The 22,201-nt window shown below is 44.4% G+C and overlaps 1 protein-coding gene across 1 annotated transcript in view; it reads right to left on the reverse strand.

Annotated features, from left to right (window-relative positions):
- Positions 1 to 22,201, reverse strand: part of LOC128323186 (protocadherin alpha-5-like) — a 267,377-nt gene that overhangs the window by 81,227 nt on the left and 163,949 nt on the right. Inside the window, exons 3-4 of the mRNA XM_053245905.1 lie at positions 11,603 to 11,661; positions 7,937 to 8,025 (exon numbers count right to left, since the gene is read on the reverse strand). Coding sequence (XP_053101880.1) covers positions 7,937 to 8,025; positions 11,603 to 11,661 — 148 coding nt within the window. The remainder of the gene's footprint in view (positions 1 to 7,936; positions 8,026 to 11,602; positions 11,662 to 22,201) is intronic.

A 22,201-nucleotide genomic window follows, 5' to 3' on the forward strand; every position in this document is an offset into this window, starting at 1 on the left:
GCCACCAAAAGGACCGATCTTAACTGTTTCTTCTGCTTTACACATAGGGAGTCCCTTACAACAACAGACTAGCCATGGATTTAAAAAGCAGCTCAGCCATTCTTTTGCAGCTTTGAGCACTCTCATTATGCCAGAGTGAAATTCAGGGCACCGCATTAGCTTAAAAGGAATAAGCACCAACAGGATAAACTCTGCTGTTCTTTGCTTAGGTGAAACTCCCTTTGAATCCGATGGAAGTTTGATCCATGTAACTGAGAACAGGCTTTAACGTTAAAGGTACAGAACCACCACTATGCCACACAAATTCAGAGTGCAGCTGTGTGCAAGGAATTAAGGATTTTCTGGCTTAACGATTAACTTCTTTATCCTTCTTAAAACTTACTGTGACATCATCTTTTGAAGCTCTCATTGATTAACTCTCTGATTCCTCCACTATGAAGCATTTTAGTCCAAGCTCTTGTGGACAGCTAAACTAAATGAATGGTTTACTGACCCACCTATTGGAATTAATCAATTGAGCAAACCGGCTACATAGCATATCTACCTAAAATTGGGATCAAAGGCACTTTATTCCAGTTACAGGCTGAGAGCTAAATGGCTACATATGTTGATGGCTGCAGACAACAAGCAGCTAATTAATGCGTGATGATGAGACACAGGTGTAAGGGACAGTGAAAATGACACAGCAAAAGCAAATGTTTGGTTGGCTTATGTTAGTGTAATTGCATGAAATGGGTCAATTGCCAAATGAAAAGCATATCTTTGCATCTTAATTTGATGGGGAAAGTTACATGAGTTCATGAACCTGGGCATCAGAGCAGAAAGGAACAAATGAAACAAGAGGTGCTGCTGGGAATAGAGAGCTATAATTAAAACACAGGAGGTGCAACATTATTTGGAAATATCACATTAGCCATATGTTATACTGAAAATGTTTTTTAAAGCACCCCTCTCCTTTGATGACCTTGACATTCCCCTTTTGGTTTGCACCTAATGTGTTCACCAGTTAGAGCTGACAGATTTAGTACTGGACAGAGATTAATAGCTGTACAGAAGGACATTTTCCCTACTGTCATGGTGTAAGAAAAGTAATAGAAGAAGCTGCAACTTGCCAACAACTTCATCTTTACATAGGCTCTTAAAAAGACAACTGCCCGGTCCCATACTGATATAGGCAAATCTATCACCAATAGACATACTGACGGATACTCCTGCCCCTTCCTTTAGAGCCCCAGTCTGGCCATATTGCATTATACTGGCAGAAAACTTGTTGTTTTATAGTGTTTTATAATCTCTGTTTAATTGATTTTAATGGTTTTGTTTTAATTGTAAACCACCCTGAGCCATTTTGGAAGGGCAGTATAAAAACGGAATAAATAATAAATAAATAATAATGTGGCAGCGGTGGCGGCAGTGAAAAGTTAGCAGTTAGCTAACTAACTTTACGCAGTTACCAGCTAACTTTTTAAAGAGGTGACTCTCTTCTTCTTATCATGGGGTGAGCAACTGTCCCTATCCAACCCCAGCACAACATTTCCTCAGTGGCTGATGCTGGTGTTACCTTGCATTTATTTTTAGACTGTGAGCCTTTGGTGGGGCAGGGGAGCACCTTTATTATTTATTTTTCTTTGAAAACCACTATGAAACCTTCTACTGAAAAGCTGTCTATAAATATTTGCAGTCGTAGAGAACAGCAAGCAAGTGGGAGACCATGCACACACCACTGTGCCAGCATTCAAAGAGGCTGGCTCAGGAGCCAGCTGGCTGCCCTGCCTTGAGCCAAGAGGTGAAGCTGCTGGCCTGGCTGGGGAGAGCGGGCTGGGTGACCCAAGGCAGGGAGGAGGACAGAGGACTGTGTGTGTGGTAAACCTACCCAGGAAATGAATTTATGGTTAAGAAGGAGGGGCCTTGAGAACTCTCTGCACCTAGACAGTAGACTGAGCAGAAACTCAGCTCACCTGGTCATCAGCTTCACAGTGGTGAGCTATATTTTTTCTCAAATTATCCAATTTTTATTTAAAAAAAATATGCATATATAACACCAATAAATATGCAAATTTTATGCCAAGTGGAGACTTTTTGGAAATATTTTGGTGAAGATCATCCTCTGTTTCCGCTTTTTTGGTGATGGATATCAACTTTTTTCACCATCTAGATCTGGCAACCCTAGTCTTTGCACCCTAGGCTCCTGTCATTACCACCTAATCTGTTTTTCTCTCAGCACAGCCACTTGCACACCTCTCCCAGGCTTCTATCCAATCACAGCAGTAAGATTGTCCTCCCCACTCCCACATGTTTCTAGTTCTTTAGTCCCAACAAGGAGGGATTGGAGCAGCAAGTGTTTCGAGGCATATGCCAGCAGTGCCTGGCGTCTCTTGGCCCCTTAGGATGGAACTTCCTCCCCAAGAGCCCCCAATTCCTCTCCCAAAGTTGGGACTTGCGGTGAAGCTCTCATTCCTCCTCCCTCCTGGCAGGTTTCAGAACAAGGAGGGCTGCCTCTGGTGATTTGCTTTCCACCTCTGAAGGGGGGGGGGGGGCGGGAGTCAGACTAAAAGTGGGGCTGGAGATGCAAAATGCTGTGTTTTACTTTTCTGTGAAGTTTTCCTCTGAATACATTTTCTCCCCCTCTCCATATCCACTGAGTTAACTCACAGCCTCCTTCCCACCTCGTTTCCATTCAGAGGCAATAAACAATGGCCAGTCCTGTAACTTCCCTATTCTGTAACCAGACCAGAGCTCAATGGCAAGTCCCAGCTCTGGGAGATAAATTGGGGGCTTGGAGGAGCCTTTGAGGGAGGACAGCATTGGAGAAGACTCAAGAACTCTTGCTGGCATTCCATATTTATCTCCTGCATTTGGGGCACTAAGGGGAGAAGGAAGCTGGGTTGTTGCTTTGGCATTTGTGTTGATGCAGCAAAAAAAAATTGTTTTGTTTTGCTTTGGCTTCCCTTTGTACACTTCTCTCTCTTCTCTTGTTCTCTTTAGGGATGTGCATGGAACCAGCGGTGACAGGAGGATACCTTTAAGGATCGGGGAGGGTGCCCTTACCCCACAAACACATTTTCTCCACAGGCACTGTGTTTAAAAACAGTCGTGGGGCAGCAGCATACCTCTTTGCCACCCCAGTGCACGTCAGACTGGAAGTATCCAGTGCATGTGTGTGCATGCAATGTGCATGCGCTCTGAGTACTGATGTGCACTGGGTACTTCCATGCACACACACACTAGGTAATATATTTCCGGTCCGACATGCTGACACGTCCGATATGGGTGACAAGGAGGTACACTGCCGCCCCACGGGACTGTTTTTTAACACAGCACCGGCGGGTAGGAAACACAGTGGGGAGGGGGGTAAGGGCACCCTCCCCGATCCTTAAAGAAGCCCCTCCCCCCTCATTTGAACTGGTTCAAATGCCAGTTTCCAAACCAGTTCATCGTTCTAGGAATAGAACACCAAACTGGTTCGTGCACATCGCTAGTTCTCTTACCTCTCCTTCAGTTGTTTGGAACAGCAGAGATGAGGGAGACTTTTGTTTAGAAACAGCAATGGGGACACAGTTCTGAGGCAAAAAAAATTATGCCTGCCTCATTGTAGGGGCCTTTGCTGAAGGAGGAAAAGAATCAAACTTTGTTTCTCTCCCTCCTGGCTGCTGTGCATGTGAGTTAGCTAATGAAGCTGCATTTTATGCATAGGTGGACATACTGCTTGGTGTTATTACTCAGAGGTCTAGCTTAAGGAGCTAGATTAGAATTTTTAAAAATTCCCTTTTTGGGTGGGGGGTAGACTTGTTTAATACTGTTGAGTTCGACCTACAAGCCAGGGATATATTCACACACTAATCAATTCAATTTAAAATCTATGGTTATCCCCCAATCATTCAAGCAGGCAGGGCTGTGTAAGTACACAGCATGTGTGCATCACAATGAGGCTATTCACACAATTGTAGAAAATCGGGCTAGCCTCTGCTAGGCTAGCCCGATTTTCTACAATCATGAGAACCACCGGGCTCGGCTGCGAGCCCAGTGGTTCTTGAGCGGGTAACCCGCTCAAGTAGCCCACCCCTTAAACCAGGTTTGCGGAGCGAGTGCTCCACAAACCCAGTTTTTGAGATCATGAGTAGCCATGGCGGGAGGTTGAAAAGCAGCCTCCCGGCTCGGGGGGTCTCCCCAGTATGCCCTGCGCGCTCACACAGGGCATACTGGAGCGTCCGGAGGCCACGCGCCCCCCAAACTTCCCAGCCCCCACTGGCTCCATCACGGAGCTGGCAGTCATGTGGGTGGCCGATCTGGCCACCCAGGGCTCCCGCCCTGCTCATCTGCAGGGAGAGCGGGCTTAACCCACTCTCCCAGCTTAGCTTTACAAAACGGGTCTCGGTCCAAGCTGGCTTGTGATCCAGGTGTGTGTTTGAACTGTGGAACAAGAGACACGCATTATGTCCCAGTTGGTTACCGAATGGACAAGAATCCATTGGTCTTTTTTTACAAATGCACTCTGGCCACACCTGTGAGTTTATGATAAATGAGCAAGAAGGTGTGTAATCAGCCAGAATTTAAGTGCCTGGACTCTCAGTGCAAAATATGGTATGTCTGTGTAGGTCACTGGGAAGTATATTCTTCAGAATTTTTTCTTTTTTTTAAAAAAGGGTTGCTTTCCCTGAGCAAGTTCTGGTGTAAAAAAATTAGTGCATTGCAGCTTATTTTTTGGCGGTGGCAAGGGGGCATCTCCAAAGGGCATGAGGGGGCGGGGGGGCCTCCAAAGGCCTTAAGGTCCAGGCTCTAAAACTGTCTAGGTGCACCTTTGCGCCCATGCCTGTTAGGTCCAGGAAGGAGGAGCTATTTTTACAACAAGGTGGCCATCCATGGCAGCACTGCACTTGCAAAAGTCTGCCAAGCTCAGCCCATAGTGACTATAAAGGAGTTTTGCTTCTGACTAGTGTTTGGAGGACTCACTGGTTTTAACACTGACATTATTAGCTGGTGGTGGTTATTTGAACTGAGTCTCTGTTTCTGGTTCTACATATTTTTCAATGTTTCAGGCTATAATTGTATCTGTTTTATTGCTAGTGGTTTGATTTGCTGTAATACACCTTGAATCCCCTCTAGAAGGAAGGGAGAATATAAAAATTTAAAACAAGTGAAATCACAAAGCAGCAAACAAAAGAGAGGATATGGGATGGGGGGCCATGCTGTGCAGTGCAAACACTGTGCCACTGCACCTGCACAGAGGTCTCCACTAACCAGAATGGTTATGAAATTGATTAGGCTTTGCTACAGTCAGGGGCAAAGCTGTACTAGGGTGGGCGGGTTCAAAGAACCCATTATGCCCTTCATCCGGGAGCCACCAAGCCTCTGGGAAGAGCCACCCAACTCCCCCTTCCACTGGCTGGAGCTCCCACCACTGTTGTCATTGGGCATCTGTGGCCACCACCACCAACCGCTTCTTTAGGTGGCTTGCCTGGCTCTGACCATCCTCCTTCCATCAAGAGAACATGCACTTACTTCCAGTAGTCCACAATGGAAGGAAGATGGGCAGAGCCTACCAAGTGGGGATGTGCACCGCCAGCCACCTCCTTTGGCTGCTTGCTCTCCTCCCATCCTCCCTCCATCAACTGGGAACCTGGCCAATGGAAGGAGGATGGGCAGAGCCTGTTGAGTGGGGATGTGTGTGTGCCACCACCACACCACCACGAGTGAATGCTGTCCATGTTTGAACATGGGACCCCTCTACCCTTGCTATGTCCCTGCTGGTAGTAGGTGGCCACTGCACAGATATGGTGCACTGAACGGCCTGGCCTCCCCCTCACTCCATCTTCCTTTCATCTGTTTCTCAATATACAGCAATAGCAGCCTGGTAGCATAGTCTCCCCATGGGCTTAAGACCTTTCAGTTGTTCTTGTGGTATATTAAACCACTACTGTGTAGATCTTAGTTCTGCTCAGGGGAAGGCCTGTAAGATACCTGCAGTGCCAGATTGAGGCAGAAGCTAAGTAAGCTACAGCTTAGGGCCCCACATTATGAGGGGCTTCTGGATAATTTTTTGAATAAAAGAGAGAAACTAAACTTTTACATAATTGGTTGAAAAATAAATAAGAAATGAAAAACATCTAAAACATACATTCAGAAAAGACAAAAATATACTTATATGGATATACGATTATTTATCATATTGAGTTTATACATCTGAGGATAATTATTATTTATATTTATTATTTCTATTTTCATTGTCCTTTTTGTTATATTAATGCTATGGAGTTTTTTAAGCTTAACATGACTTAGGGCCTCAGCATGTCATAACCCAGCCCTGGATTCCTGGCATATATGTTCAGAGATCTTTACATTAGATAGATCCTTTAATAGGTAGATCCCCTTACACTGCTGTCTGTGGCACTGTGCCTGGTAAAACTGTGCCCCAGCAGAAGAAGCATGTAAGGGGGCAGCTCCTGAGGGCTGCATGGTTTTCAGGGCAGGGTACCAAGGGTTTTTTATCCTGGACCCGAGACGGCTTGCATATAGTGATGTGCACAAAATGGTCTGCAGGCCATGTTAGAGGCCTGCGAACTGGTTCGCAAGTGGCCCAGTCCAGTGGTCCGACACCAGGGGCGGGGTGTCTCGCTTTAAGGGTGGGAGGGTTGTACTTACCCCTCCTGCCGCTTTTCCCCCTCTGGCGCTCCATTTTTCAGTGAAATGTTTGGGGCGGCAGCATACCTCCCGGCCACCCCTGCCCACTTGTTGACTGGTAAATGTGGAAGTAACTTCCGTGCATGTGCCCACGACTGCCGTGCCCACCACACAGCATGCACACGCAACCTGTGACGTGTGTGGCGGGTGCACGGGTGTCAGCGGCAAGCGCATGCGCTGAAGTTACTTCCACTTTTACCAGTCAACAAGGGTGGCAGGGAGGAACGCTGCTGCCCTGAAAATTTCACTGAAAAATGGAGTCCCGGAGGGGGGAAAGCGGTGGGAGGGGTAAGTACAACCCCCCCGCCCTTAAAGTGAGACACACACACACACACACCCAGCGTCGGACTGCGCCTCAGCGCTCCGTGTACAACCCTAATTGCATACATGTGGAACATCTACAACTTTCCTTCTTCTCATCTTTTTGGGTGCAAGGTAATAGCCATAGGAACATAGGAAGCTGCCATAAACTGAGTCAGACCATTGGTCTATCTAGCTCAGTATTGTCTTCACAGACTGGCAGCAGCCTCTCCAAGGTTGCAGGCAGGAGTCTCTCTCAGCCCTTTCTCGGAGAAGCCAGGGAGGGAACTTGAAACCTTCTGCTCTTCCCAGAGTGGCTCCTTCCCCTGAGGGGAATATCTTACAGTGCCCACACTTCTATGCTCCCATTCACATGCAACCAGGGTGGACCCTGCTTAGCTAAGGGGACAAGTCATGCTTACTACCACAAGACTAGCTCTCCTCTCCTTTTATAGTCAATTGGCTATAATGCTCTAAAACATGGTTGTTATCAGTTATATCTCAAGTCTCTTCTGAGAAGTGGAAGGAAATGCACAAGCACTTTACCCTGAGCTCATAAAATAGGAATGGAGGATAAATTGCATTCTGCAGTAATTACTTTGTACCCGATTTTGCATGATAGGTCTCTTTTATGTTGACTAACATTTTTCTTCAAAGCAAAATCCCTGCCCAGAATACTCCCAAAGTATCTTCTGATGAAGATTGCTGGGACTCAGCCCCTTATCTCTGGTATCCATTTGTACCCTACTGTTTCTTTGTTGTTGTAGTATTTGTCCATATTCAAGAGGTTCTTTGACAGAGAGTGGGTTCAGGTTTCAGACATGAAGCTGAGAGACAATCAGGAACAATCTAGCTGGAAGTCTTATGGTTTCAAGACTAAGAAACCATAAGAAGCCATTTACTGGGAGACGGTTCCCACTATTCCTTTAACAAAAAACCAGAATATTCATTCCCTAACCTGTTGTTGCACTGGATACAGTTGGCCACTGCTGTTCAGGTCCTCCTGGTCCTCCACGTAAGCCTGCTGCTTCCTCCATGTGCACAGCACTAAACAAATATACACAGTGATTAGATGATATAGTTCTTAGCAAAACCGCATGGCTCCTTTTTGCATAACCAACCTTTCACATAACCCTTTTGTGATCATCTGTCTCCAAAATGTATACTATTACAGTGGCACACAATTTGCACAAGTGGTACTATCTGCTCTATTGCAGTGTGCTAGCCATTGTTGAGGTCTCTCGTGTTTCAGTTCTGTAAAATTTGCAATAATTGACCTTCATTACATATTTGCATTCCACAACTTAATGCAGGGAGATCATGTTGCACAAATGTTGCCTTTATGGAATGGTCTGTTTCCATTAATGAGCTGAGACATGTCTAACATGGCTCAGAAATCACTAAATCCCGATAGTGTTTATGTCTTAGTGTTGAAGTAAATAATGAAACACTGTCCTGTCAGTTCCAGGCATTCTTCAGCATGCTATCGTCAACCAAACCCTTAGAGCAAGTATTCTTTGTAATTTACAGTACTCAACAGTGATTGCACCTTATGCCTTTGGCTAGCAAAAAGAGAAAACTTCAGAAAGCATACTACAGACCAGAGACAGCTGGTGAGGGTAGTGTTGTGGGGACAGTGAGAGGTACCTTTAAAAAGTCATTCCCAGCAGTACCACTGGCACCTGCAAGCTGCCGGGAACAGCCGTGCTCCCTCCAGCATCCTGCATGGTGGCTGCCACAGCTACGGCACTCACCTGACCTCTGTGAAAGCACGTTGGCCATTTGCATGGTCAGCATGGTATTTATTTTATTTTATTTTATTTAACATATTTTTATACCGCCCAAAACTGATGTCTCTGGGCAGTTTACAACAAAGCAAAATAAATGACAACAGAGAAGTTAAAACATTACAACAATTTAAAATTTTAAAACAATGTTAAAACTATTAAAACATATTTAAGTAAAAGCCTGGGTGAACAGATGTGTCATTAAAGACTTTTTAAAAGTTGTCAGAGATGGGGAGGCTCTTATTTCAGCGGGGAGCACATTCCAAAGCCTCGGGGCAGCAAAGGAGAAGTCCCATCCCCGAGTAGCCACCAGACGAGCCGGTAGCAACTGCTGATGGACCTCTCCTGATGATTTCAATGGACAGTGGGGTTCATGACAAAGAAGACGTTATTGCTGACCACACAAATGGATGCCACACATGCGCAGAAGTCAGGTGAGTGCTGTAGCTGTGGCAGCCACTGTACAGGATGCCAGACAGAGCACCGCTGTTTCCAGACAGAGCACCGCTGGTGATATTGCTAGTAATTACCTTTTTAAAGTCCCTCTCACACACACACCCAGCGCCACCCTCACTGGCCGCCTCTCCCATAGACACTTTTATGGAACAGCATATGATGAACATTCAGCCATGAGACTAATGAATTTATTTGTCTCACATTATTACAGTGTAATAGGAAAAATGAGAAAAGAATGTTCATTAAAAAAACAATAAGTCCAGTAGATCCACGGTTCCGCACCTGCTCCCCCCACCCACAGCCAGATGAAATGGAGAGCTACCTCTCTTCAATCTCGCTGACTGCAGAGAGGAGAGGGAAGGCTGTGCAGGCGTCCTTCTTTGATGATGGACAGCCTGCACAGCCAATAGGAGCCAGAGTGAGGGAATAGTTTCCTCCTTCTACTCCAGTTTCAGAGGAGTGAAACAGCGGTGCTAGCATTCAGTTGTAACGCTGGCACCACATAGCCACAGTTGTAACTCAGTGAAACCTTGTGCAAAATGAAGGTACAATTTACAGTTTGGGGAAGAAAACAGTGGGTCCATTTTTGGTCAAAACTGTGGTTCCCTGCATTCGGATGTACAGCTTTAGAAGCTAGAGGTGAAGGGACCTCCGGTTTCATGTTACGTCTGAATTTGGCCAGAGGGTCTGTTCAGACATCACACAAACTTTAATTGAAGCTGGGCCCCATGCAACATCTCTGCACCTCAGACTAGGAGTGTGCACAGAACCGGCTGGTCCGGTTCGGTTCAAGTACGAACTGGACTGGGCCACTTTGGTTGGCACCCCCTCGAACCGGTTCAGTTAGGGAGGGGTTCACAACTCTCTTAATTTTTTTTTAACTTACATCCTCTGGGGGAATTGCTCAAGGCAGCGGCAGGGGGTCTGCAGAGCTTCCCCTCCCCCACCCCCGCTGGCCTCCCTTACTGCCCAAACCGGCCTGTTAGGCCAGCTCTTTGGCCCATTCAGGCCTTCCCCCTCCAGCACGGCAGCTATTTTGGAAGCTACTGCAGCTGTGCAATGGGCCTCCCCAGGCCATGCAGAGGCCTTTTGTGCAGGTATGGCAGCCTTCAAAATGGCCACCGCACCACAGTGGGAAGGCCCAAACAGGGTCAGACCAAACCGGGGGTGGTTCAGTTCAAGCTGAACCAAACCGGTTCGACGTCAAACACATTCGACATCGAACCTGTTTGCACATCAATACCTCAGACATATGTGTCCCTGCACAAGTGCTACTTTCTACCTAGGTTAAAATAAAGCAAGATTGGTTGTGATGTCTAAACCTTGGTTTATAGTTGCCTACTTACTTCAAATATGCCAAGAACTGAACCCAATGTTTGAAGTAAGTTACAGATCTTTGCATATTTGAAGTAAGTAGGCTACAATAAACTGAGATAGGCTAGTTTGAATTTCATGCCCAATCTTGCCTTATTTTCACCTAGAGAGGAAATGAATGGTGCTCATGTGGGGATGGGAGAGGGGAGCACATGTGCCCCAGGCCCAGAGACATCACACAGAACCTGTCTTTAACCAGGTTCCGCATGGCATCTGAATCATCCTATTGTAAATTTCTTGGCCCAGTTATTAACTTTCATTAATGAATGCAAATGCAAAATAACTCTTTAACCCAGAGCAGGTTACTTACTGCCATTTTTGCTACCTTACTGCTGTCTACTTAGCCTCTGGCAATGTCCCCACATCTACTATTGCTTGGATATTTGAGTCTGAATGAGGAGACCCACTGGACTCAAATCCCTGATCAGCCATGAAGGAAATTTTGCATGGCTTTGGACAGGTTATAGTGTCACCACCTAGCCTACTTCACATGATAGCTACTTCACTTAGCCTACTTCACATGGGAACATAAATGAGACAACAGTTACAAAGTGCTTGAACCAAAACAACTGATCAAACAGTCCTAATGATACAAAATTAACAAGATGTGTAGAGATAAAATATGTGCAGAAATGATTGCTGTTGATTATGACAATGAGCTTTAATGGGGTACAATAATTCAGTAACTGTAATCAGTCATTATTCATCAACGTGTAAGGAAAAATGGGGTGCACAAAGCACATATTAATATGATGTAAGAAACTATTAAAACAAGCCTGGAAAAGATCTGATAGTTGCAGGATCCAAAGAGCAGAACTTGAGTGCTTCCCTCACAGCTGTTTATGGGCACACAAACCCTACAGGAAGTATAGGCCCCAAGAGCATGTGCAGGAGAATGTCCCAGTGGATTGTGTCCTTGCCACTCATAGCAACCAAATTACAAAGCTACCATTTTTTTCACAGAAGGGTTATGGTATAATCCCTTAAAGATGGGAAACAGTACATACCCTTGCATTCCAGCTCTTAAGGATGCAGAATAACGCCAGTCAGGATTAGGTGGTTTTGGCTGCAAAACAAAAGAAAGAATCAATATTTAATTGTGCTTTAAATATATTTAAAAAGCTATGCATTCTCATTTAGGATCCCATCCAAAATTCTTCCACTTCTTTATTTCTTGCTAAATGATCACATCAACACTTAGTCTGGCTGACATCCAGACTAAGATATTCAATAGTACTACTTAGAAGTCACTCTAAAAGACTACTTAATTTCAATAGAACTTCTGTCAAGTAGTCTATTCAGGATGTCAGCCATTATTTTAAATGCAATAGGAGCAGCTAGCCCTTCAGCCCTATATATTTCACAGCAGCATTTTTTTTTTCAATCACACCAAAGCCACTGTTGGTAGAATTAGTTTACAGAAGCTGGTTTTAAGCATAAATGATTTTTTTTTTTAGTGATTATTTCTCTAAAAAAATAATATACCTCTCTGCAAGAGCCAGTGTTTCTTGTTCTGCTCTACACTGCACTTTGCTAGGGATGTGCACGAATCGTTTTGGTGGGACAGGGAAGAGTACCTTTAAGCACAAGTAAGGTTGGTGCTCACCCTGCTCCTCTGCCGCTCCAGAGACTTGTGTTTTGGGCAGTATACAAATGTGTTAAATAAAAAATAAAAATAAAATACAGTGATCTACATGTTTGTTCCTTAAATTACTGCAACAACTAAACTCTATACTCTGTAACTGGTGTGGTAGCTTCCTTGGACTTTACTTAATAATCACAAACCCCAACATGTGGGCATGCGGCATTTGCCTACTTTTATCACTGAGGGATGCATGGATGAGAAGAGATGAACCCTCCCTGCTTACCTCCCCATGCACCATCACTTCAGACACTTTTCTCAACTGAATTCTAGCACTTCTAGCACCAGAGTCAGGCTAGAGGAAAAGAGCTTCAATTGATGGAGCACAGGGAGGGATCAACTTTCCTCACCTGCAGCAACCTTTCTTATATAAAAAGAAGACTTTGGAGAACATTTGTGGCTGCCCAGAGGTTGTCTAATTTTTTTGCAAGAAGGCAAGTGTTCGTTCACACTTGATCATATCATGGTGTCCATACCTACTTCTGTTTGCCACTGCCCCTTGTGTTGTTTTTCCATCCACACACACTTTTTGCGCCACAAACTACTGCAGAGTTTGAGCTCTCCTACATCCCATTAGCCTACCTTACTCGGCCCCTTTTGGTTTTGTGCCCGCTATTTCTGCCCACAAGCTGCAACATGCTAAGCACATGCACACCTGGGGAAACAGTGAAGATGACAAAACCTTCACAGGTCTTGCTCTTCTTCACTGTTGCCACTTATTTGCGTGCACAGCTGAGGATCCAACCTTCCTGTTTTTTGTTTTTGTTTTTTTCATTGCTTGCATATTCTGAAGCGTGCAATGAACAACGGTGTGCCCTGTTTTGAATGGAATGTCCAGTTTTATCAGCCATTGCACCTGAGCACCCTAACTAGCCACTAATGGTGGTGGTGGGGTCATTCTATGTTTTCCCCTCCTTCCTATGCTGGTAGAAGTTGTATAAAAGGGTTTCCTGCTTCAGTTCTCTTTATATTTCTTTGAGTTGCTTTCTGGTATGTTGTGGTTCAGCACTCTGGAGGGCCATTATGCTCCCCAGCAGTAACCAGCAGATTGGGTGTGCCTCAAGTACCAGTACTGGGGGCTGCAACTGGAAAAAGTAATTCTTGTTGGCTGGTGGGTTTGCAAGGAGCAGGGACATTTCCTCCTTGGAACCAGGGGGACACTCATCTTTCCCAGCCATTGTGAAGGAAAGGCACTGAAGTCAAACTGGAGGAGGGTAGCAGGAAGTATATGGCAAATGCAGCAGCTCCATAAGGGGACAAAGTAGGGGCAAGTGGGGAGCCATGGGAATCCACCCCCTAAAAAGACTTTTGGAGATCTGAAAGTGACAGCAGGGCCACAAATGAGCACTCACGCCTGTAAAAATCTGTTTCTTTCTTTCTTTTTTTTAATGGTGCTTTCAGCCCAAATGCAGAACAAAAAACCAACCACACTGGAGCCCAAACGGGAAGAGGAATGAGAGGAGAAAAAAGATGTATTAAAAGTGTGCCCAGTCATAAAAGTCAGGGTGTTTGTTGGACAGGAAAATTGTCCTCTATGCTGCCACTCACATAATTATCCATACCCCACCTCCTTGTGTAAATTCTAGCTACACACTGATTTGCAAAGTGCAATAAAATTCCTCTCGCACTTAAACAAACAAACAAACAAACAAAGCAGGGGTTCTACTACATATTTCATGGATTAGAAGGCTATTTGTTGTGCAAAAACTGTGGGAGGGGTTCACTCACTTGGTTGTGCCACAGCATTATTCATGGAAATCATCAGTGGAGTTGAGATAAATTACTGCATAGAAATCCTCCCAGTCACACCTGGTCGGACCTGGTGGAAGGCTACCATTTTTGGTAGTAGCGTCTTGGCTTACATAATTGTTTTCCATTTTAAAAACTATCATAAAAACTATTCATTCATTCATTCATTCATTCAGTTTCTATACCACCGTTCCAAAAATGGTTCAGGGTAGTTTACACAGAGAAATAACAAATTAATAAGATGGCTCCCTGTCCCCAAAGGGCTCACAATCTAAAAAGAAACATAAGATAGACACCAGCAACAGTCATTGGAGGTACTGCACTAGGGGTGGATAGGGCCAATTACTCTTCCCCTGCTAAATTAAGAGAATCACCACGTTGAAAAGGTGCCTCTTTGCCCAGTTAGCAGGGGTTGTGAAAAAGCTGTAAGAGGAAAAACAGTCACAATAATAGGGTTAGGGTTAGGGTTTTAAAAAATGGACTAACTCCCTACAAGAAAAGATTCAATATCTACAAAGAAGAAGAGGTGTGTATTTACAGCACTGTGAAATTTCTACTGTGTGCCATGCTCTGCTACACAGAGATGAGAAATGATGTGATGGGAAAGAAACTATTAAGGCTGTAATCCTCGGCATATTGGTACTTGCTTTTAAGTAAATATGCCCAGGATTGTACTGTAAGGATTACAGAGAAATATGTGGAAAAGGCAGAAGTTTTTTGTTCGTTCGTTCGTTTGTTGGTTTAAATAAATAACACTTTGCTTGTCTGTCCTGTAAAAATTAGAAAAGGGTGTTTTCAACATTAGAAAATGTTGTTTTTCTGGAAGGTGTCTTTCCAAGTTCCTATAAAGTGCAGCCTCCTGTAAAGAGTGCATTTCAGCCAGTCTGCTTATGATGGGTTTTCTGCTGGGGTTTATGGACTGCAGAGAATTGCACTAGATTATATCAGGCTTGCCGACTGCAGCAGATTTTTATTGAAGGCAGACATGTTTTTCTCACAGCAGCAGGAGCTTATGTGTGAACAAAAATGGCCCAGAAACAGGAGGAATAAATGGAAAAGAAACCCTAGAAACAAACTCAAATTTCAGCACTGACCAGTAGCATCAGTATCAGAGTTACCTAAGAATACAAACAACAGTCTTATGGCACCCTAAGGATGACAAAATTTATTATTTATCTATTCATTTATTCATTTAATTTCATTTTTATCCCCCTTTTCTACATCAAGGTGAGCTCAAGGAAGCATACAATACAAATTAAATATAAATATCAAAAACAATTCATAAAACAGTGACTGACATCCTGACAAAGGTTGCACACATGCTAGATGAGATGTGCCTGTGCAGCAAAAAGCTTCTATTAACATTGCGACACTTATCACATGGGGGTGGTGGGCAGATTTTTGTTAATCTCCCTTTCCCACAGAAGTGCCTTATGCCACCTGAAAATATGTCCCTCAAAGAAATGCAGTCCTCAGGGACATATTTTTTGGTGGCACAGGGCAATTCTAAGGGAAGAAGGTCATCAAAAATCACACACACACACACACACACACACACACACACACACACACACACACGTGCTGCGGTTGTCAGGAATTATTCACAGCACAAGCACTTCTTCCCACTGTGTGTGCACAACCTTAGTCAGGATGTTAGCCGGTAAGAAAATAAACAATAAAACAATATAAAAGAAGAGCAGTGCTTGCTTGAATATAAAAACCATTGAAAAATAGGCAATGAGGAGGGTATTCCTGAACTGTGGCACCACCACTGAGCAGGCCCTGTCACTAGTACCAGCCAGCCATGTCTTCAAAAGCAATGCGCCAGAGAGAATCAGAATGTCCATCAGCCTCCTTCAGAAACTGGAAATGAAAAGTCCAGCTGTGTGTCATTGGCATACTGATGGCACTTTTAGACCAAACTCTCCAGATGACCTTTCTCAGCAGTTTCATGTCTATGTTAAAAAGCATAGGGGGAAAGATAGATCTTCGTAATACCCTGCAAACCAAAGGCTACAGAGAAGAACAGCAATCGGCCAGCACCACTTTCTGAGAATGTTTGTTCAGGAATAGGGATGTGCAAGCTCTCCCCCAGCTGCCCTCACACGATGCTGGCACACATTCAGGAAAGACAGAAGCCATTGAAAAACAGGGCCTCCTAGCCCTGTCCTATCCAAATGACCCAGAAGGATACCGTGATCAATGGCACTGAATACCATCATTCCATTTGGCAATGCAAATTATCCACTAGGGCAACCATGGCAGTTCAATGGCAGTTCAACCATGGCAGTTCAACCATGGCAGTTCAGAATCCAGAAGGAAATGGATCCAGATAACTTGTTTCATCCAGAAATGTCTGGCGCTGAGGCATCACTATGTGTTCCAATACCATGTTCAAGAATGGAAGATTTAAGAGCAGGCAATGGTTGTTTATATTGTCGGGGTCAAGACTGGGTTTCTTCAAGAGGATATCACCACCGCTTCCTTTATGGCAACAGAAACCATATATTCTGTCAAGGAGGCACTGCGCATCTATAATAGCTACAGAGAGAGACCCAGTTTGGCAGCTTTTAAGAAGGGCAAGGACACAAACACAAGTGGTCTGTGTCCGTCTCAAGCCTCTAAGCAGTCAGTCCACATCCTCAGGTTACACAAACTGAAAGGTATACATAATAAATCCAGTTGGATCCAGTTAGATGGCATCATAGCTACATCCATCTCCACCTCTGCTGTTAACTGTGGCTATGAATCAGAATGGACGTGAGCAATTTTATCTGCAAAATGTTTTGGAAAACAGTAGGCTATTGAGGGTTCTTCTCCAGTCCAGATTGTAAAAGGCCATGCAGAAAAGCTCCACTTCTCAGCACTATACAGATGCAATGATAGTAGGGAAATGTTTTTTTGGTTGCCGCCACCACCACCATGACGGTGGTGTAGGTCCTAACATGAGCTTCAGTCTATGTTTGGCTAACATGAGTTTTCCACCATTTGTGCTCCAGCCATCAGCCCAAACATTTCATTCAGGGGTGGCGCAAGGTATTGTGGTGCCTGAGACAAAGTGCCAAATGCAGCCTTGCCCCATGTCCCTGGTGGGGGCCAGCCCTCTTTCAAAACCAACTCTGACAAGCTTTGAAAGTGACACAGAGGAGGGAAGGTTGCTGGCAGCCTCCTCTTATTTCCTTGACTGCCTTCAAGCCTTGCAAGGACTTTGAGGGGAAGGGCTCCTTGCAAAGATTGCAACGGTCAGATGGGTCTCAAGGAGCTGCTCTGGTGGCAGTAGCTGGGAAAAGAATCTTGCTGTTCTCCCAGCACCCCAATAATCTTCTGACTGAGGTGAGTGCCTCAGGCATCTTGCCTCATGAAATGGTTGTTTCTGATTTCATTGTCCCCAATTCCTTAGTGAACATTTTATTTCAGATGTTCTAGCCACATTATTCTGCTCCTCTTCTGCCCTGCTGTAGCCTTGATGTGCCAGCTCTCTCAATCTAGTAGACCTGAATTCAGGAAAGTTTATGCCTCAGCAATCTGTTCATCTTCAGGTGCCAGAAGACCCTTCATTGTTTTTGCTTTGAGGTAGGGCAGGGAGAGACTACACAACTCCCAAACGATCAATACATCTTGATCATTCACCACAAACCCACAGATCTGAAGTGCACACCCCCCCCAAAAAAATAAACCCCATGAAAGCCCTAATGGATTCACACAGCTTCTTGGCCATTCACAAACTATCTGGGATACGACATGTGTCCCTTGCTCCACAGTATAAACACAAAACCAACTTGGACATATAGTGCATTCATAACGAAAATAAATTAAAGCCACAGCACATGCCCCTTGCTTCATAGTTCTCATGCAGACCTTTTGGGTCAAAAACCAACTTGAGCATAGTGCATTTGTAAAAAGAAAATTGTTTGTTTATTCAGATGAAACAGTTAGTTCCACTTTCACTAGGCGTGAAGTACTTTATGGATTGAGATAACTCCTTCTGGCAGCTTTACTGCAGTAGGGGAAAATTCATTAAAAATCACAGGATTGACCATTTTCCTTGAAATAAAAATAAACAGAGTCCTGCCATCCTGGGCTATATGTGTGTCCAATTTCAGAACTCTAAGCTGAGTCATTCTAGAAATGTAAAGGGTCAGGAAAAAAGTGGGGTTGTTGGTCTTTTTTTTTATGAAGGCAAAAGGCAGAATGACAGTCCATGCTAGGCTTCAGTTCCAGAAGTTTTTGTAATATTCTGTCATGAAATAAGCCACTTTAGCACTTTTTTTGAAGTTTTTTTTAATTAAAAAAAATCCATTAAAAATAAATGGATCACTTCAAAATCAATACACGGAGATCTGATAACCTGTCCTGCATCTGTGCCAAATTCCAGAACTCTAGGCCAAGCCATTCTGGAAATATAAAATGGGCCCTCTTTTCCCCTAGGAGAGTGGGCACACAGACCTGAGCCCCCAGATCCGTGCCTAAAGGTGCCCCTGACCCAGCTACAGCCAATGTGTGCAGAGTCACACCCACTAACGACATATTCATGCTGCCACCAGGGGTGCACCTTAATCCTAAGCATTTGAGGAGTTCCTCCCTTCATTTTACTGAACCCTCCAGCCAAAGCTAATAACCCATGTTTCCTTTAAAGCGTCCCTCCAAAGGTTTCAGGGAGGTATACATGAGGTTTTTTATTTCATCTTCACAATCAAGGCTGCCAACATGATCATCATACACTATTTGTAATCAGGTTCATCATGTACTGTGTACATATACACACATGCATGTGGCCATGTAGCACCATGCTGAAATGTGAACCCAAGCTCCCCTAACCCTGCCCTGTAGATTCAGCTATATTCCCCACCCTCTAGGGTCCCTGCTTACGAGAACCCTGGCCGAGCACTTCTGTATGTCTAACAGAGCACTTTCAGAGCTAACAGAGAGCTCAAAAATAATTGCACTCTTGCACAAAAGTGCCCACAATTCAGGTGTGCAGTCACAGACTAGCGTGGTGGCTAGCGGTGCATTCACATTGGAAGCATTAATGCTGTGTGTTTGAAGCATTCATACATATGAGTCCCTCCAGTGGATGTTGCTGGTGTCTATTTTATGCTTCTGTTTTAGATTGTGAGCCCTTTGGGGACAGGGGGCTATTTATTTATTTATCTACTTACTTACTTATATCTATGTAAATTGCTTTGGGAACTTTTGTTGAAAAGCAGTATATAAATATTCATCATATTCATATTTGTCATTTTATGTGGAGTTCTGTGATTCTTTCTTCCACATCCCACACTTAACCCTAAGCAGCCTGGGTAGGCTGCATTTGGAAGTGGAAAAAAGCTGTTGAACACTTTCCCTTCAGTTCACTTTTCAGCTCAGAATAGGTTTTCTCAAGCTGCTATTTTACCCATGTGGGGGGCAGGGGCGTAGCAAGGTTGGAGTGGGCCCAGAGACAAGATTTTTAAATGCCCCCCCCCAAGTCCAGGGCCTCCGCACACCCCAGGCCCCCAAGGATTTAAGTCTGATATTTCAAAATAAGTATGCTGCCTGCAAATACATTTCACTGAATACACACACACGTGTCACAATATATAGTGATATACATTGAGTACTATACATTTGTATTACTTTTAATGCCTAGAACACACTAGAAAGATGAATGATTAAAATGGGCCCCTTGCTGCAGATTAGCAAAGGAGACTTTCAACCATGCAGGGTGAGCCTATGTTTGTTTTCTCAGAATTCTGAACAAATTCAGTCAAGTTTGATTCCAGGAGATTTTTCACAGGAGGCTTTTAAAGCCCTTAAACACACATCTCCTCTGGAATGGAGGTGCTGCATTCACATGTTGGCCAGATTTACCCTGAAGTCCCTGCGAGTTATTGGGGAGCAGTTCACACACAAGAAAAATAAAATAAAATAAAAGCACAAGACATGCTTCACAGTTCTCACTCGGACCTTCTGGGTTGCAAAACAACTTGAACATAAGTGCATTTATAAATGAATGAATGAATAAATAAAATTAATAAAATACTGTTCCAGAAGTTTTTGCAATTTTCTGCCATGAAACAAGCCACTTATAGGACTTTTTAGATAGGTTTTTTTAAGTCAGCAAATTTTCCAAGCTGTTTCAAAATAAATATTCAGAGACTTCTCGGTCCCTCCCCCCCCCATATCCAAGCCCTATGGCAAGCAGATCCCTATATATGGGGGGGGGGCGGGAAAGGTAGCCACAAAAAGGAGTTCACACTCTACCTGGCAAATGCTGGTCTGGGTTAAGCAGGGCAGCAAGGGGTCTTCTGCTGCCGAGAACACTCTGGCTGCCTCCTCCTTCCTGGCTTGTTTGGGCCCTACTCGAGTTCAGGCTTCACTGCGGCCTACACGGAGGCCTCCGTGGAAGCCCCGCCCACCCGCCGATCAGCTGACAGGCGGGAGAAAAGGAGCTCTTTGCAGCTGGGCTGCTGACTCAATTGCCGGCCAGGAGAACAAGCAGGAGAGACGGCGAAGAGGGCAAGTGGCTGAGAGGCTATGGGGCTGGGCAGGGGGCAATGGGGAGTCACATGAGGTGCCTCTGGGGTGCCCCTCCAGGCAGTGGGGCCCCCAGACAACTGTGTCCCCTTGCCCTATCATTGTTACGTGCCTGGTGGGGGGAAACCCCAGGCAACAGGGGGTCTGTTTGGCTCTACAGAACTGTGACTTTGGCTTAGGTTTCTCAGTCTGAGCAGCTTGTCTCTAGGAGTAGCTACATCGACTGCCTCACTTCCCAAGACCTCATCCTGCTGCTTTTCGAAACCCAGCCTTCTGCTTGACTTGACTATGGTCAACACCCCTGACTAATGCTGCACACATGCAGCCAAAAGCAGCATGCAAGCAGCGGTCACACAGCACTCAAGGATGTATTTGCATGTTGTACAGAGTGCTTCCAGAGGAAGGGGAGATCAACAGAAATCGCCTTCCCATCCACAAGCATTCATGCCTTAGAGGTAGGAGCACATCTGCTGTACATGTGCTTCTTTTGGCTGCATGTGTGTGTGGTGTTAGAATGTCAGTTTCTGCTTCTCCCCATGGAAAAACTCTGTTTGCTGTGCTGGACCTTGACCTGCCTGCCTATGTACCTGCCTCAAATGCAACCCAAATTTTCCTCTACTTTATTTATTTTTTATTTTTACATTTCTATTTTATTTTTACATTACCTTTCGTTAAAAACAACCCCAAGGCGGGGTTGCATTCAAGCTATCATCCCAACTGTTTCATTGCCCCAGCTCCCTCTTGTGTTAGTCTGTAACATCTCAACGAGCCCTATGGCTCCTGAAAAACTAACAAATTTATTGCGGTATAAGCCTTCATGGACTAAAACCCACTTCATCAGTTATATGAATTCTTATCGTCAGTTGAAAGTGCGCTGTATATTGTAAATAGTGGCTGACATCCTGACTCAATTCACTAGAGGAAGTCCTACTGAAATTTAGCCATCCTTTACAGAAACTCCTGAGTAGGACTATTTAGTCAGAATGTGAGCCAGTGAAAACAGAATACTATACTGTGCAAGGGGCAGAAGTACATCTGTCATATTTCTGTGTAGAGCCCACATGTATACCAGATATGAGATTGACGCATTCACAAGAGTTGCCACTGGTGATAAGGATCTTTCTTGCTCTGTTAATTTAACACATAAACAGAGGTAATACTTTCTAGAGTAGCAGAGATACCCTCAGTCTCAGGTCCAAATTGAACAGAATCAAAATTTGCTGATAAATCATGCTTATGCAATTTTGCATTGGAGCCTCCTTTGAAATCTTTTTAAATTTATGTATGGTTAGCAGCTAAGTGTCCTGAAATATTCTACCACTGGTTTTAGTAGTGCCATTTTAATGTCTGAACTGTGTCCATTTGCCCTCTTATATAGAAACTGACTTGTTTCTCCCATGTAAACAGCAGAGGGCATTGTTGCCAGAAGTTCAAGCAGATAGCAGGCTTTACCACGGGTTTACTAGGAGCCTTTACTACTAGTTAGAAGTTGCCCAAAAAAACCAATGAAAAAAGTGGATTATTTTTGATTGATTGATTAAGCGCCGTAAAATCGGTGTCGACTCTTAGCAACCACAAAGAGATTATTTTTACCCTGGATATACATCAGGCTACACTCTAGCATGCAATGGAAAACCCAAATTGTGTGTGAACTAATCACCGATAGCTCGCAGGGACTTTAGAATAAATTTTGCTGATA

This window comes from Hemicordylus capensis, chromosome 4 (assembly GCF_027244095.1).
Source record: "Hemicordylus capensis ecotype Gifberg chromosome 4, rHemCap1.1.pri, whole genome shotgun sequence".
Classification (NCBI taxonomy): domain Eukaryota; kingdom Metazoa; phylum Chordata; class Lepidosauria; order Squamata; family Cordylidae; genus Hemicordylus; species Hemicordylus capensis.